The 16,962-nt window shown below is 45.6% G+C and overlaps 1 protein-coding gene and 1 non-coding gene across 4 annotated transcripts; both read right to left on the bottom strand.

The window, feature by feature from the left end:
- Positions 1-10,862: 10,862 nt before the first annotated feature.
- HSPA8 (heat shock protein family A (Hsp70) member 8) lies at positions 10,863-15,658 on the bottom strand. 3 transcript variants are annotated; one of them, XM_021696575.1, is made up of 9 exons: positions 15,382-15,658; positions 14,439-14,648; positions 13,885-14,090; positions 13,529-13,681; positions 12,878-13,433; positions 12,457-12,659; positions 12,016-12,214; positions 11,578-11,810; positions 10,863-11,286 (listed from the first exon to the last, which is right to left on the bottom strand). In XM_021696575.1, the coding sequence occupies exons 2-9, from the start codon at positions 14,641-14,643 to the stop codon at positions 11,101-11,103; spliced, it is 1,941 nt and encodes a 646-aa protein (XP_021552250.1). In that variant the 5' UTR covers positions 14,644-14,648; positions 15,382-15,658; the 3' UTR covers positions 10,863-11,100. The 3 variants fall into 3 exon arrangements, with proteins under 3 accessions (XP_021552250.1, XP_044775528.1, XP_044775527.1); XM_044919593.1 differs by lacking the exon at positions 15,382-15,658 and adding an exon at positions 15,148-15,169 and having other exon boundaries at positions 14,439-14,624; XM_044919592.1 differs by lacking the exon at positions 15,382-15,658 and having other exon boundaries at positions 14,439-14,856.
- On the bottom strand, positions 12,727-12,814 carry LOC123326376. The gene has a single exon (XR_006541056.1). It is a non-coding gene; the product is annotated as a small nucleolar RNA SNORD14 (small nucleolar RNA).
- Positions 15,659-16,962: the final 1,304 nt, after the last annotated feature.

Here is a 16,962-nt window from a genome sequence, read left to right as displayed (position 1 = left end):
GGACATGATCCCAGGGTCCTGGGATCAAGTTCTGCATTGGGCTCCCTGCTCAGAGGGGAGCCTGCTTCTCCCCCTCCTTCTGCCCCTCCCCCCTGCTGGTGTGTGTTCTCTCTCTTTCTCTCTCTCAGATAAATAACTAAAATCTGAAAGAAAGAAAGAGAGAGAGAGAGTAGGAGCAATTAATTGGGAAATGAAATTTTAGAACAGCTCTATTTACAATAGCATAAAAACGTAATTAGGAAAATTTAACAGAAGATGGAAGATTTCTTCCTTCTAAACTACAAAACACTGCTGAGAGAAATTTAAAAAGACTTAAATTAGGGGCACCTGGGTGGCTCAGTTAAGCTTTTGACTCTTAATCTCAGCTCAGGTCTCGATCTCATGGTTGTGAGTTCAAGCCCCCCACGGGGCTCTGCACTGAGCATGGAGCCTACCTTAAAAAGACTTAAACAAGTGGAGAGATATACCATATTCTTAGATTGGTGCTCAATATTAAGATGTCAGGTTTACCCAATTTAATCCTTAGAGTCATTAAAATCCCAATTATAATTCAAGCAGGCTATATTTATGGTAGAAATTGAGTTGATTTTTAAAATGTACACGGAAAAGGAAAAGGAAAAGATCTAGAAGAGTCAAAACAAACTTGAAAAAAACAAAGTTGGGGGACTCATAACCTGATTTTAAGACTAACTATAAAGCTATAGTAATCAAACTTAATCAAACACACACTTAATCAAATCTAACCGTTCCAGTTATCTATCGCTGTGTAACAAATCACCCTGAAAACAGTGGATTAAAACAATGACACTCATTTACTTTGGTTATGAACCTGAGGACTGACTGGGCTCAGCTGACCAATTCTCACTCAAGTCTTTCTGAATGAAGATGTAGTCAGTTGAGGGCTGGGGCTAGTTCATCTTCAACCTTTGTCACTCCCATGTCTGGGGCACAGACTAGGACCACTCAACAGCTGGGGCTCCTCTTTCTATGTGGCATTTCCACTTATGTGCCTCACGGGGGCAGGGCTTCCTATGGGCAGCGGAAGATTCCTACAGTGAGTGTCCAGAGAATCATGTGAAAGCAGCATGAAATCTAGACTTGGAGATTATCCAGAGTTACTTTCTCTGCATTCTATCTTTTGGAAGTCAATCTCCGAAGGCAGCCCATAGTCAAGGGAAGAGGAATTAGACTCCCTACCCTCATTAAGGAGTGTCAAAAAAAGTTGCCAGAAAAAAAAAAAAATTGCAGACATGTTTTAAAACCACACATGAACCAAACAAGTGGAGAACCTGAAAGAAAACTCACTTTTGGCCTTAAGAAAAGTATGGTAGAAACAAGAAAGCCTCTGATACAATGATGGGAAATACTACCAAGGACCCCGAGCTTTCCTGAGCTCCTGATGAGTTTAATCAGCAATGGCAGGTGGGTAAAGACAAGAAGCCGGGTGGGGGGGAGGGACTTCTCCCCATCTCATACAAAGTGTTGGCTTTACTCAACTAGGGAAGGTCCCCAAAATTTCACATGCCTTCTCTCTTTCACTTCAGGCCTCTTTTAAATATGCTGTTCCCACTGACTGGTATGCCCTTCCTCCTTCCTAGGACTATCGTACTCATTCTTCAGGTTCGGTGTAGCATTTGTTCCTCCAGGAAGCCCTCCTTGACCCCCAAGCCTGGGTCAAGGCCCCTTCCCTGGGGTGCCATAACTCCCTGTACTCTGCTCTTACTCAACACTCATTAGTGTCTTGCTGTCTGTTTGCTTATTGATCCCTCTGCTAGATCCTTTACTGGAGTTGAAGCTCCCCGAGGACACAAGGCAGGATTTTGTCCACCTTTATACCCACAGCACCCTAGTAAGGTTGACGACGGACTTTAAGTGAGGGTGTGGCATATTCCTGAGCTACAATAGGACTCAAAGCCACACAAGGAAGCAGCTGCAAGATCTCTTGCTTTGTCTGGAGGCATTGTTCATCACCTCCCTGTGCAGGCAAACTAGAAGTGGGCAGAGCAGATCTGACAGCATGATTAGCTAGTCCCTTGGTGTGAACAGCCAACACTGCAATGTGCTCAACTGTGGCCTCCCCTCCGGCCTCCCCAAATCAGCCAACTCCCCTTCCCAGCTCCTCTCTGAGAGTAGATCGACCTGCTTCCCACTAAAACCATAGACATGATAATAAGAGGGAAAAAAAGGGTCGAGGGGACGACAATTGGTGGCAACGAGATGAACACAGATTAATGATGTGGACCTCGCCCTGGCCACCCCAGCCTGGGCTGGGGAAGGTTCATAGTTGATACCCATTAAAGGGCTTAATGAAATAATTATAATTCTCACCCCAGAGCATCAAAGAATCAATACTGGGGAACTTTGGACCACTCTGGGGGTGGCGCCCCACTGGCTTCACAGTTCAGCACAGCATGCAGGGCTGGGGGAAGTAAATGCAGTTGACACAGAAGTTGCATTAAAGGAGGGGCAATAATAGATTAAAAGCTGCCAGGATCCTGGCAACTGACTGTCGATATCCTTTATTTCCTACCTCGCCCCAATTCTGCCCCCTCCAGGCACTATTAGCCCAAATCAATGGGCTGTCAATTGACATCACCAGCTCTAGCATTAATGCGAGCTCACAAAAGAAGCCCGGCCCTGTATTATCACTTCTCTCGCTTCCAAATTACCACGTAATGCAGGCCGCCGGCCGTCTGTGCCATGTTAACAGTACACACGATTTGTTGGGATTGGACTAAACATTTCATGGCTAAAGATTTCATCAGAGACTTGATGACAGAAATAAACTGCTGCCCATGGGGAAATCACAAGCAATAATAGAATTAGGCATCGTTGGGCGCCTGGGTGGCTCAGTCGTTAAGCGTCTGCCTTCGGCTCAGGTCATGATCCCAGGGTCCTGGGATCGAGCCCCAAATCGAGCCCCACATCGGGCTCCCTGCTCGGCAGGAAGCCTGCTTCTCCCTCTCCCACCCCCCCTGCTTGTGTTCCTGCTCTCGCTCGCTCTCTCTCTGTCAAATAAATAAATAAAAATCTTAAAAAAAAAAAAAGAATTAGGCATTGTTTGGGAATCTGGAGGGATGATGGGCCAGTAAAGGGAACACTGCCCACAGCTGGCGGCCTACGGTGGGATATGCTTCAGAGAAGGAGACTCATGAAAACGCCTTTTTGTTGGTCCCACGAAAGGCAAGTTTTTGGATTTTTGTGGAGGGTTTTCTATTTGTAGGCAAAAGCTGGGGAGAGGATTCCTCTTCTGTGATCATAGGGAATGTAACTGTTACAGGTCGAACTGTGTTCCCTGTGGGGGACACCCTGCAAAAAAAAAAAAAAAATCTAGTGAAGTCTATGAAAATTAATAAAGGGAAATCTCAAGGAAGTGGACTCAGGATGCCAGGAAGGGAGGCTGGAAGGGGCAGCCTGGACCACTCAATGTCAATTATAAGAAGAATTGTCAGTTCCAGACCCCATCAGAAGAAAAGTCAACAGGAAAGAACCATCAATTACAGGCCCCAACAGGGAAAGAGACACACCACATCTACAAGAGACGGCAGATCCGGGCGCCTGGGTGGCTCAGTTGGTTAAGCGACTGCCTTCGGCTCAGGTCGTGATCCTGGAGTCCCGGGATCGAGTCCCACATCGGGCTCCCTGCTCAGCAGGGGTTCTGCTTCTCCCTCTGACCCTCTTCCCTCTCGTGCTCTCTGTCTCTCATTCTCTCTCTCTCAAAAAAAAAAAAAAAATCTTCAAAAAAAAAAAAAAAAAAAAAAAAGAGACGGCAGATCCATGCAACTCAGCCAGGGAGAAACCCTCATCACCCTGACCTCTTTCTTGCTTTTCTCCAGTGGATTTTCGTTCAAAACAACTCCTCCCAACTTCCTCCTTCTCCTCTGTAAAATAAAGTGCCTTCCCTTTGTTTGTGGGCCTTGCCTATGGTTTTGCCTGAGCTTGCTTGTCCTACATGGCCAGTCTGTTATTCTCAAATAAACCCATTTTGCTGGTAAAAGAAGACACAGCTTTATTTTTAAGGGTAACAAATCTTAATCCCCACTACCTCAGAATGTGACCTTGTTTGGAAATAGGGTCTTTACAGAGGTGATCACGTTAAAATGAGGTCATTAGGGAGGGCCCTACTCTAGTAGGACTGGCATCTTAGTGGAAAGCAGAAATTTGGACACAGACGGGCACAGAGGGAGGTCAAAGTGGACACATGCAGGGAGAAGACAGCCACGTGATCGGAGTGGTGATCTCTAAGCCCAGGAACATGTGAGGCCATCAGAAGCTAAGAGAGAGGCCCAGAACAGTTCCTTCCCTGATGCATTCAGAGAGCATGGCCCTGCCAACAACTTGACTTCAGACTGCTGGCCTCCAGAACTGTGAGACAATATATTTCTGGTTAAGCCACACAGTTTTTGGTCCCTTGTTATGGCAGCCTTAGGAAATGTTAATAATTATGGCTTATATAACTAATAGTTAATAATAATAGCTCTTATTGAGCACTTATTCTAGGAGCCAGGCAGAGAGCTAAATACTTCACATATCCTGGCTCATTTAATCCACATAACAAACCTGATAGGTGACCGTTTTTTTTTTTTTTAAGATTTATTTGTCAGAGAGAGAGAGAGAGAGAGGGAGGGAGAGAGCACGCACAAGGAGGGGAAACGGCAGGCAGAGAGAGAAGCAGGCTCCCTGCTGAGCAAGGAGCCCCATATGGGACTCGATCCCAAAACTCTGGGATCATGACCTGAGCCGAAGGCAGACACTTAACTGACTGAGCCACCCAGGCATCCCATTAGTTGACTATTATAATCCCCATTTCATGAGATACTCAGGTTTTTTTTTTTAATTCTTATGTTAATCCCCATACATTACATCATTAGTTTTAGATGAAGTGTTCCATGATTCATTGTTTGTGCATAACACCCAGTGCTCCATGCAGAATGTGCCCTCCTCAATACCCACCACCAGGCTAACCCATCCGCCCACCCCCCTCCCCTCTAGAACCCTGTTTGTTTTTCAGAGTCCATCGTCTCCATGAGATACTCAGTTTTAAGATAGAATAGTTTGCTTAAGGTCACACACCTAGTCAACGGCAGAGTGGGTCTCAGACAGAAACTTGACAATCAACAAGCAAATAAAAAGTTTCCGGTGAATATTTCCAGTTTTCAGATGATTACTTGCCACCTGCTTTCTTTCCAGTCCAATCTAATTTTCTCACCCCCGGGGTGTGGAACCTGTATCTACTTGGATCAAGAGTCCACTGCGTCGGAAGTGCAGACCTCTGAAAACAACAGCATGGGTGGGGACAGGTTGGTCAAAGGCTTCAAACTTCCAGCTCACAGGATAAAGAAGTTCTGGGCATCTCAGGGACAGCATGGTGAGTGTTAACAGCAGTATGTTGATTCTTAAAAGTTGCTAAGAGAGTAAATCTCAAGTGTTTTCACCAGGAAAAGGAAATGGTAATTAATGTAAGGTGATGGAGGTGATAGCTAACCCTCCTGTGGTAATCATGTTGCACTACGTAACGTGTCTCTCCCTTCCTCCCCATCCACTGGGGACGCCAGCTCTATAGCCTCTTTCCTTTTCTGACTTAAAAAAAAAATCACAAAACTGCATTATTAAGACATACAACACAATTCAACCCTTTAAAGTATACAATTCAGTATTTTTCATATATTCACAGAATTGGGTAACCATTACAATTTAGAATGATTCATCATCCCGAAACAAAGCCCCATTACCTATTTAGAGTAACTGCATATTCTGCTTAGCTCTTTGAGAACTGCTAACTATTCCACAGTGGCTGTACTATTTTATATTTACACCAGGGGTGTAGGAGGGTTCCAGTTCCTCCACATCCTTGCCAACTTGTTTTTTTTAATGACCAACATCCTAGTGGGGTATGAAGTTCTATCTCATTGTGATTTTGAGCTGCATTTCACTGATGGCTAAGGATGCTGGGCATCTTTCCATGTGCTTATTGGCTATTTGTAGATCTTCTTTGGAGGAGAAATGGCTTTTCAGATCTTTTGTCCACTGTAAAAAATGTTTTTTAAATATATTTTTAAGATATTCTGGATACCAGTCCTTTACTAGATACGTGGTTTGCAAATGCTTTCTCCAATTCTGTGTGTTGTCTTTCTTCACTTCCTTGATGGTATCCTTTACCTAAGTTCTTAATTTTTAGGAAATCTGGTATGTCTCTTTCTTTTGTTGCTTATGGTTTTGGTGTCGTATCTAAGAAACCCTTGCCTAGTCCAAGTCAAGAAGATTCACAGCCTTTTTTCTTAGAGCTCTGGGGCTGGCTGCGTCCTCTGAATGCCCTGAACCGTGGCCCAGCTTCTTAGGACAGGCCCCATACCCTCCAGGCCAGGCTGTATGGCTGTCCTCTGTATTGCAAAGACTAGCTGCGCTGCCTCCCCTCACCCCACTCACTCCACATACTGGCCAGATTTCGGAGGCAGTCTAAAGACATCGGGGGTCCGTTAGGCCAAAGGTTTTGAATAGTTGTCACTGTCAACTTTAATTTGGCTAGAGCTATTCCCGGCTTGATCATTCCCTCCTCTCATGCAACTTTAATCTTGGCTCCTCAATTCTGCAAGGAGCTTGGATGCCTGCTTCACTCCTTTTCATTCTTTTACTTGATAAATATTATATGCTTATAATGTGCCAAACACTGGAAATACAGGAGTGTGTGAATATTCTTGCATTCTTGGGTTTGAGTTTGAGCGGGGAGAAATTCAAGCATTTCATACAAATATGGTTGAATCTCAGAAGTACCATTCCTTCACCATCAGAGGTGAAGGAAATAACACAGGGGCTTAAATTAGGAAGAGTGTATCAGGAAAGAAATTCTAACCACTAAGATTTACCTTTCCCCCCCTTCCATGTTTCAAAGCTCTTTATCTCCCCACCACCTCCAAGCCCCAAGTACCCTGAGATCTCTACTCAAAGCCATAACCCCAACCAGGGCACTTGCTCAACTGGTGGCTGGGAATGCTCTACCTGGAACATGAACGTGAATACTTGGGGTTGACTTCCTTCCTCAACACTTGTTTCCAGGTTAGGCAATTTGTGAAACCAAAAAGCACAGACTTTAGTGAACACCTTTCGGTGGCTTTCCTCAGCTGCGTTTGGAGTTGTTTTCTAAATAGCTACTGCCATCTAGTGGAAAAAGAGGTCCTTACCGCCAGATGCAGACCCCAAAAATGAAAATTCTCAACTTTTTCCTATTTATGTTCCACCAATCACTCCACCTTACCAGAAACCAAAAGGCTGTTTTTCCTATGAAAGTATAGGACCTGGAAAATTGTAAGTACTGCATAAATACTGTTTGAGCAAAGGATTATTTGCAGGTATTTTATGATTGCTCCATTTTTTTGTATTACATTTTAAGTACATAAATAGTAATATTGTGAGTAAACGTACTGCTGTGGCTTTGCAGATTAAAATTACCCCCTTAATAGTTTAACAAGTGCAACAATTACTGTTGATTAAACTCAAGCTATTGCTAAATACATTTAGCTGAAACCAGCATTAATTCTTAAAAAGCTGCACATAAGAGACAGACCGTTGGCTTTTTTTGCTCCCTCTCCCCAATCCAGTGGAGCCCTGTGCAAAATTATGAGCCAGCCATCAAGCACCACATTCCTGCTTTTATAACTACAACCTCCTCAATAATTCCCCAGAATTAAAAATTGCCTTTGCCACCCCAGGTAGAGTTACACGTGCGTAGCTGACTATCCAGCCATCCTTCCCGTGGAAGGTTGTTAAAAGAATCAAGAGAAGTGGAAGCCATCTGTTAACTCTAAACTGAACGGTCTAAGTGATAAATACTGCTATCTCTGCATCTTCTTTTTTTTTTTTTTTTTTTTAAAGATTTTATTTATTTGACAGAGAGAGATACAGCGAGAGAGGGAACACAAGCAGGGGGAGTGGGAGAGGGAGAAGCAGGCTTCCCGCTGAGCAGGGAGCCTGATGCGGGGCTCGATCCCAGGACCCTGGGATCATGACCTGAGCCGAAGGCAGACGCTTAACGACTGAGCCACCCAGGCGCCCCTCTCTGCATCTTCTAAGCGTGCTCTAACAACTTCTGATACTTCTTGCCAGGGTCTTCCCACAAGCACGCCATTTATACTTTGTAAAATCACTTCGTAGTTACCAATTGATCTTGTGTGGGCCAACCTCCTGTTATTCTACGTATAGAAGGCCAAAACACATTTTTACCAGTTTTTTTTAATCTACCCCCCCCCCCAACAAACCAAGCTTATCTCACAGCAGGAACCTATTTAAACACAAAAGCAAAAGTTGATTTGAGTCACTGAGCTCCTTAAATGCCCGTATTGCTTGGACTGCCACATGTAAAAGGCAAAAAAAAAAAAAAAAAAAAATTTTCACCGAAAACAAAAAAGAAAAAACCAGAAGAATATCCAGACCAAGTTACTAAGTACATAAAACTGCATGTGTTGAGGAGCAAGATTACAAAACTTTAAGAAAATATTCCTTCCAGGGGCGCCTGGGTGGCTCAGTTGGTTAAGCATCTGCCTTTGGCTCAGGTCATGATCCCAGGGTCCTAGGATCGAGCCCCTGCTCAGTGGGGAGCCTGCTCCTCCCCCCTCCCCCAGGGTTCCCCATGCTTGTGCTCTCAAATGAAATCTTTGAAAATATCCCTTCCAGCAAGTGTGAATCCCAGATGCTGTGTTGAGCTAGTGTTAATTCACACTGCAACAGTGCAGAAACACAGGTTTTGGAGTAAAGCCTGCAAAATTTGAGGATCTGGAACCCCTCTCCTGTGCAATCTGAGATCAACTCAACTCTGAACCTGTGTCAACTGTAAACACAACCTTCAGATTAGCTTTTTTTAAAAAAAATCTATCAAGTAGTTAATTTCCTTCTTCCCAAAGCCCCATTATTTTTTAGTATACAGGCCCAACCTCTTCCATTTGCATAAGAGAACCCACCATTTTTCAAATCCCAATTTGTTTCACTAACGGAATTTAACTTGGAAGTTCAACTTGCAATAGCTAGAACCTATCAACTTTGGTTGGGCTTTGTCTTGTGCTGTTTTTCACTAATCACATTTGATCCCCACAATTTTCTTACCAAGACCCCATGATTTCAGAAGAACAACAACAAAAAAATTACTGTACTTCTTTTGAGCCAAGTAGTCTCAGATCAAATTGTTAGCTCCAGTTCATAAAGGATGTATGTATTAACAAGAACTAAAACCCAGGTCAGATAAAATAAAAAGTGGGAAGGACATGCCAGTTATATACATGAAGCCTGGGCCTTTCCCAAAGATCATGCATTGCTCTTTTTAAATTTCATTTGTGACACTTGAAAAAGGGAAAACAAATATAAATCATGTACGGTACCATAAATCTCTGGAGAGTCCAAGCATTACGTGGATACACTCCTAAAATTACGAAGTCTATGTAGTTAACAATTTAGAAGAAAATTAATGACCTCTATATGAATCAGGTCTTGGCTATTCTTACAGACCTTGCCTAATGCTCTTAAATATTGCAGTTACTGCAAAATAATCTTATGAAATCCAAAGAAAATGCGTAATACCCAGGTCACCCAGGAACCAACAGTTCCATAAGACAGGTAAACGTTGAGTAGACATCAAGGTTTGGGCTCTTCCCCTCAGAGTATATAATTAAAATCTTGCCCCATGCCAGGACTCATTTCTAATTGACCACCAGGTGGCAGAAGCATAGCACCACCAAGCCTTGTCGCCATATTTATTTTTTTTTTTTTTAAAGATTTTATCTATTTGAGAGAGAATGAGAGCACATGAGAGGGGGGAGGGTCAGAGGGAGAAGCAGACTCCCTGCTGAGCAGGGAGCCAGATACGGACTCGATCCAGGGACTCCAGGATCATGACCTGAGGCAGTCGCTTAACCAACTGAGCCACCCAGGCGCCCCTATTTATCACCTTTAGCCCCTATTTATCACCTTTAACGATCACCTTTAACGCATTTTGCTTCAGGCTTGAGGACTGAGGCCCATCACGACCAAATGACACATGCACATGACTTCTATGGGACTCAAATTCCAAGGCCAAGTACTTCTGGCATGTAGCCCATCACCATTTACTGTCAAAGCTAAGTTCTCAACACGTTTACCAACACACCCATCACAAAGCCAACAATGTGAGGCTTTGCTCTAAAACCACTTACCTAAAGGCAATCCAGTGCAAATTTGTCAAGCAAAATTGTACTGAAAGCTTTGAAGTCCTTTTGAGGATTAGCCTAAATCACATGAAATCAGAATTGGCATATTCCAGGCCTTTCCTTTTCAGTTGACTCTATGGTAAACCCCATCCACCTCAAGTTTGCAGCTAATTCCCCACGTTACCATCCAGCCCTGACCAAGCTGAGAAAAAGGATCAATCTCCCCCTGGAGAACATGTAAGGCTCTGTAAGGAATATGCTGCATCTGTCCTTGGTCAGTTCCACATGCTTAAACTTCTTCCACTGACTGGCTATTCCACTGTTCCAATTGGCCATCCCCAAACTTAAGTAACCCTCAAACGGATAACCAGATTGTTAGCAAGCTACACAAAGCACAAACATGAGATTCTCCCTTTTCCAATTGCTTCCTCCCCTGCAACAGCTCCCCCAGCACTGGAAAGCCTGTCTGCAGCTCAAATTTCATTTTACTGTAATATGTAGTGATCATGAACCCATCTAATCATAAACCCAAACCACTCTATACAGATCTGACCAGAGGCATTTGGTGAAACTCCTATTGGACAATCCAAATACTGTTTTCGGTGATTCACCACCAGGCCACAAGAATATCCACAGCCCCCAAATACCAAATGCTGCCTGCTGCCCTTGTATACATGGAGTCAGACAATTGTATGGTGCCAATTAAATACAGTTTTATTTAAGACATTGCATTTTCCACTTAACAATACAGTGCTTATAAAGTGCAATGTTTATTTCCTTTCCCTGTGCACGTATTCCATATTCAAGTATAAAGAATGCCCAGTTTATTTACTATAGCAGCTCAACATTAAAACTGCCATGGAATTTGCTACAAATTTGGGTCCTTCGAATATTTTGTGTGGAACAATGCTAGACCTATTCTCAGGTTGGCTTAATCAACCTCTTCGATGGTGGGTCCAGAGGAGGCACCACCAGAGGGAGGAGCTCCACCACCAGGGAAGCCTCCAGGCATTCCTCCTGGCATGCCCCCTGCACTCTGGTACAGTTTGGTAATGATAGGATTGCAGACTTTCTCCAGCTCTTTCTGCTGGTGTTCAAATTCTTCCTTCTCTGCAGTCTGAAAAGAAAAAAAATTTTTTACTACAAGTTCCTCAAAGGAAACAATGTCTGGCACAATCTGTTAAGACTAGACACAGAAGCGTATCACATTCAAGTCTTCACTACCCATGAAATCTTGGGTCACTCAGACATCCAAGGAAGGAAGCTAGTTGCCAACATCTGGGATTCTGGTGGAAACCGCGAATGTTTGGACCATTCATCGTCGTGACCTATATTTTTAAGACCCATCTAACCTTTTGCTAAAGCCCTATAACCACCCGCACCCACTCTCCTACTATAGATTACAAACCTGGTTCTTATCAAGCCAATTGATGATTTCATTGCACTTGTCAAGAATCTTCTGTTTGTCCTCATCATTGATCTTGCCCTGCAGTTTTTCATCTTCAACAGTTGCTTTCATGTTGAATGCATAAGACTCAAGTGAGTTCTTGGAAGACACCTTGTCTCGCTGTTTCTCATCTTCAGCTTTGTACTTCTCAGCTTCCTGGACCATGCGCTCAATGTCTTCCTTGCTCAAGCGGCCTGTGAAGTTAACCAGTTTTTACTAAAACTGAACCTTCAAAGTTACCCTGCAACGTTTGTAACCCATTAAAGCTGCATTCCAGGAAATGATTTCTTGGCTAAAATACCCTTGGGCAGTTGAGGTATTTGAAAAATATGATCCTTATGACCCAAACCCTCTTAAGACAAAATATCAAATTAACTCAAAGTTGTGCTGTTTACTTACCCTTGTCATTAGTGATGGTAATCTTGTTCTCTTTTCCTGTGCTCTTATCCACAGCAGAGACATTGAGGATACCATTAGCATCAATATCAAAAGTGACTTCAATCTGAGGAACGCCACGAGGGGCAGGAGGTATGCCTGTGAGTTCGAACTTGCCAAGTAGGTTGTTATCCTTGGTCATGGCACGCTCACCTTCATACACCTTGGTAGGAAATAAAAATTACTAAGAATGGGCAGAGATTACTGCCCCAGTTTCTAGATTTGTGGAAAAGTCCATTAGGAAAGACGGATCGCTCAGACATCCAAGGAAGGAATTGGCCAACACAAGGCTTCTGGTGGAAACTACGAATGGTTGAAGTCAAATCATCATAGCGGGACAAGTCTTCCCAAAGTTTCACAGGACCAAGTACAGCCAAAACAATACCAATACAATATAAAACATACCTGAATAAGCACACCAGGCTGGTTGTCAGAGTAGGTAGTGAAGGTTTGTGTCTGTTTGGTAGGAATGGTAGTATTACGCTTGATGAGAACAGTCATGACTCCTCCAGCAGTTTCAATGCCAAGAGAAAGTGGAGTGACGTCCAACAGCAGCAAATCTTGAACATTTTCAGATTTGTCTCCAGAAAGGATGGCTGCCTGGACAGCTAAAGTGAAGACAACTGATTAAGAAAAAAATCCCAACCACCTCATTACCTCACTAACAAATGTCAATCGCTCAGACATCCAAGGAAGTTGGGCCATCATCAGCTAAGCTTTTGGTGGAAACTACGAATGTTTAAGGAATCAATCATCACAGCGAGTCACCTTGGGGCCTGAAAGGCCATCTGTTAGAAGTGTTTAACTAGGATAGAGGGATTATTACCTGCACCGTAAGCAACAGCCTCATCAGGGTTGATGCTCTTATTCAGTTCTTTCCCATTGAAGAAATCTTGTAGAAGTTTCTGAATCTTGGGGATACGGGTAGAACCACCCACCAGGACAATATCGTGGATCTGAGACTTGTCTAGTTTGGCATCCCGAAGGGCTTTCTCTACAGGGTCCAGGGTGCCACGGAACAGATCAGCATTTAATTCTTCAAACCGGGCACGAGTAATAGAGGTATAGAAGTCGATTCCTTCATATAGAGAATCAATCTCAATACTGGCCTGCGTGCTGGAAGAAAGCGTACGCTTAGCACGTTCACAAGCAGTACGGAGACGACGAACTGCCCTCTTGTTTTCACTGATGTCCTTCTTATGTTTGCGCTTGAATTCTGCAATAAAATGGTTGACCATCCTGTTGTCGAAGTCTTCTCCACCTAAGTGGGTGTCTCCAGCTGTGGATTTAACCTCAAAGATCCCATCTTCAATAGTAAGGATTGACACATCAAAAGTGCCACCTCCTAAGTCAAAGATCAGCACATTCCTTTCAGCACCAACCTGCAATTAAAGTACAAGGTAATTACTCCTTATCCATTCTCCACTGGCTCCAATCTATGGTAAAATGAATCCTATGCTTTACAAATGGTACATACCTTCTTGTCTAAGCCATAAGCAATAGCAGCAGCAGTTGGCTCGTTGATGATTCGAAGTACATTGAGACCAGCAATAGTTCCAGCATCTTTGGTAGCCTGACGCTGAGAGTCATTGAAGTATGCAGGTACCGTGACAACTGCATTGGTAACAGTCTAGAAACACAAATACGGTTTTTGTAGTCCATTCCTAAAACTATCAGTCCCATGATCACGTTGCCTCTGCGTGCACTTAAGACAACCATTCTTTAAAAAGACAACCTGATCAGTCAAGACCCCATGAATTCCATTTATTAGGAAATCTGGTGCATAATATTGCAACCTCCAACTACCTCCCTGTAGGGCTGCACACTACTCACCTTCCCAAGGTAGGCCTCTGCAATTTCCTTCATCTTCGTCAAAACCATAGAGGACACCTCCTCTGGATAGAAACTTTTTGTCTCTCCCTTGTATTCTACTTGGACCTTGGGCCTGCCAGCATCATTCACCACCATAAAAGGCCAATGCTTCATATCAGATTGGACAACAGCATCATCAAATCTACGTCCAATTAGGCGTTTGGCATCTGTAACGGGTAATCAAATGCAAAGGTTAACATTCCATCTACCCAGAACAACCCTGGTCCTCCATTACTCAAATGCCAAGAGGCCTAGCAAACTCAGTCTGATCTCAGAAGCAACCTCAATAGTAAATGGACTTACATTTTCTGGCAGTTATTCAAATTCCCTAATTTTAGAATTACCTCAGCTTTCTTTAGCATGGAGCTGTAAAATGCCCACTAATAAATTAAAAATCAGCTTTCCCTTTTTTCCGGGCTTTCATGGCTGCCTTATAGTCCATAAACTTCCGACTCTCAAATTACACGGTCTAAACCACGTAACCTCACAGCATACTGCCTGTATTAACGGCTTACCAAAAACTGTGTTGGTGGGGTTCATCGCAACTTGATTCTTCGCAGCATCACCGATCAATCGTTCGGTGTCCGTGAAGGCGACGTAACTTGGGGTGGTTCGGTTTCCCTGATCATTGGCAATTATTTCCACTTTCCCATGCTGGAAGACACCCACGCAAGAGTAGGTGGTGCCAAGATCAATGCCAACTGCAGGTCCCTTAGACATCGTTGCTGGAAAATTTTAAAAAGCCCATGGTTTGAAAAGGCAATTAAACGCTTAGAAACGTTTACTGTGAAACCTAGGGCATCAGGTAACGAGGTACTTTTGCCAAGATTTCACTTACCGCCTCCCCCCCGAAAAACTGCCCTTGTGTAAAAACCACGCGTAAGGGCCAGATCAAGAAATTCTGCAGTCGACGTTCAGTGCCAACCGCAGCTGAGCCCAGCCCAGACCGAAGGAAGCACCTGTCCGGAGGGTCTGCGACAGTGCCGAGCACGTGGTTTCGAGCCCAGAGCCCGACCTCCACTCTCCCTCCTCCCTGCGACCTGCACTCCGACAGGAAACACAGTGCGGCCCGTATTCCGTGCTCAAGAGTCCCCCTCCCCCGCGTTGGGCGCGTGCCAATGGTGGCTTCCTGCTCTGAGGATCTAGGGAAGGTCGCTCCAGGGCGCCGGACTTCCGCCCCCCTGAGCGCGGATGCGGCCCTCGCCCAGCCTTCCCCGTGGGCGCCGCCCTGCTCCGCGGCGGCCATCACGGCCTACAGCCCACGCCCCGGCTTTCCCGCCCGGCCGCAACCCAGGTCCGCCGCCTCCCAGGGTGAAGGGATCCCCTGGGGAGGGGACTCACGGCCCCCCGCCTACGTGAATGCCCAAAAGCCTCCAAAGCGCCGCAAACCCGTTCAGCCCGGGCGCGGGGTGCACGTTCCTGAGGAACCACCACGAGAGTACAAGACAGAGACCTTACCTTCTGTGGGGGCCCGGCCCGGCTTGAGAAGAAATCAGCCGTCTGGCGATTTAGCCCAGCGTTCAATGAGATCGGTTTCCGCCCGCCACCCTGTCTCTTATACCCTGCCTCAGAACCTTCCAGAAGGGGTCCACCCCTGCCGGCTGCCCATCATGGTTTCTTCGGCCAATGGGCGCGCGGCCACCTCTACGAGCCCCAATGACTAAGCCGGCTCTACCCCTCGGGCCTCGCCCACTCCCGCCCCCATTCCACCCCACCTCGCGATGACGCACTCACCGCCGCGTTCTGGAACTTTCATTCTCGCCCCCTTTCTCCGAACGGCCCCGGGGAAAGGGAGGGTGGAGCCGAGAGAGCCCGCGCGCGGGAGTCCTCAGTCACCCCAGGCCCGCGGGGGGGGGTGGGGGGGGTGGTGTCAAAGGAGCGTCCGCTTCTGCGCAGGCGCTCCCAGTAAGCGTGGGCGGGAGGGGACGGAAGGAGGCGGAGGAAGAGGGGCGGGCAAATTTGGAACTAGCCAATGACAGCAGCACTGGCTGCTATCTGGATCCACGCGGAACCAGGGGAGGACGAGAGCAGGGCCCGAAGGGAGGAGTCCGGAGCCCGCAGCCCGGGAGGGAAGACGGAAGTAGAGCGAGGACAAAATGGCCGCGAAGGTTGTTGCGCCCCTCCCCACCGAGTTCTCATTCTGTTTCCCCCAACCCCCATTTCGGCGTTGTATAGGATCCTCTAGGCCCTCCCGGATTCCATGTTCCCACGTTTCCTACCTACTGTGGCTTTGGGCTAGGACTGAACACTAGGACCCGGGGGGGTGGGTACCGACCGCTGGGCGCTGCTAGGGTGACTTGCCCGGGGGTACACAGATCTGGGGCTAGAGGGACCGAGCTCAAGCGGGGTGAGACAGGTTAGCCAGGCCGACCCCTAGAATTTTCAGTCACCGTGCAGGTGAAGGCCGGCAGCCCTCGAGGCAGAGGTTGGAGGGGGTCCGGCCTCTCAGAACCACCTGGGCGGGATCCTGTGCCTGAAGCCTCAGCGAAATAAAGGTCCAAACCCGCTTCCCTGAGTCCAGACTCCGCCACTCCCCACCTCCCGCCAAAACAGGTTCGGCTTTTTGGCTCTCCCTGTCCCCTCACCCAAATCCCTCACTTCTCAGTTATCTGTTAAAGAAAAGAAAAGCTAGTGAGTTTTTTCCGTGTAGGAGAATCAGGCATTAGGAACCTGCGTTCCGGTAGTCCCGTGTCCTTGATTTAGACTTTCTAGAGCCTCTTTTATTTTTAGTAACATGATGTATTATTTTTCCTTTCTTGACTTATAAAAAAGCTAAACGAGAGATTGTTCAGAGGCATCTTGAAAACATTACTAATCAGTCCACAAAACAATAGTACTTAGAATTAAATTGTGCTTGGTGGCAGGTATTTGGGCCTTGTCATTCTAAGCCTTTGTCAGTTCCTTAAAATGTTTTCAGGGTGTTCTTGCAAACAGGCAGGGCAGCTGATATTCTTGCTTAATAAATAAATGGGCAGATAAATGAAAAGATTCTTTTTAAAACTACCTAACATAGTGGTGTGGCTGGAATTAGAAAGGCCT

Source organism: Neomonachus schauinslandi, chromosome 11 (assembly GCF_002201575.2).
Source record: "Neomonachus schauinslandi chromosome 11, ASM220157v2, whole genome shotgun sequence".
In the NCBI taxonomy this organism is placed as follows: Eukaryota; Metazoa; Chordata; class Mammalia; order Carnivora; family Phocidae; genus Neomonachus; species Neomonachus schauinslandi.
The sequence above is the reverse complement of the archived record's forward strand: the minus strand, read 5'-3'. Positions and strand labels throughout refer to the sequence as shown.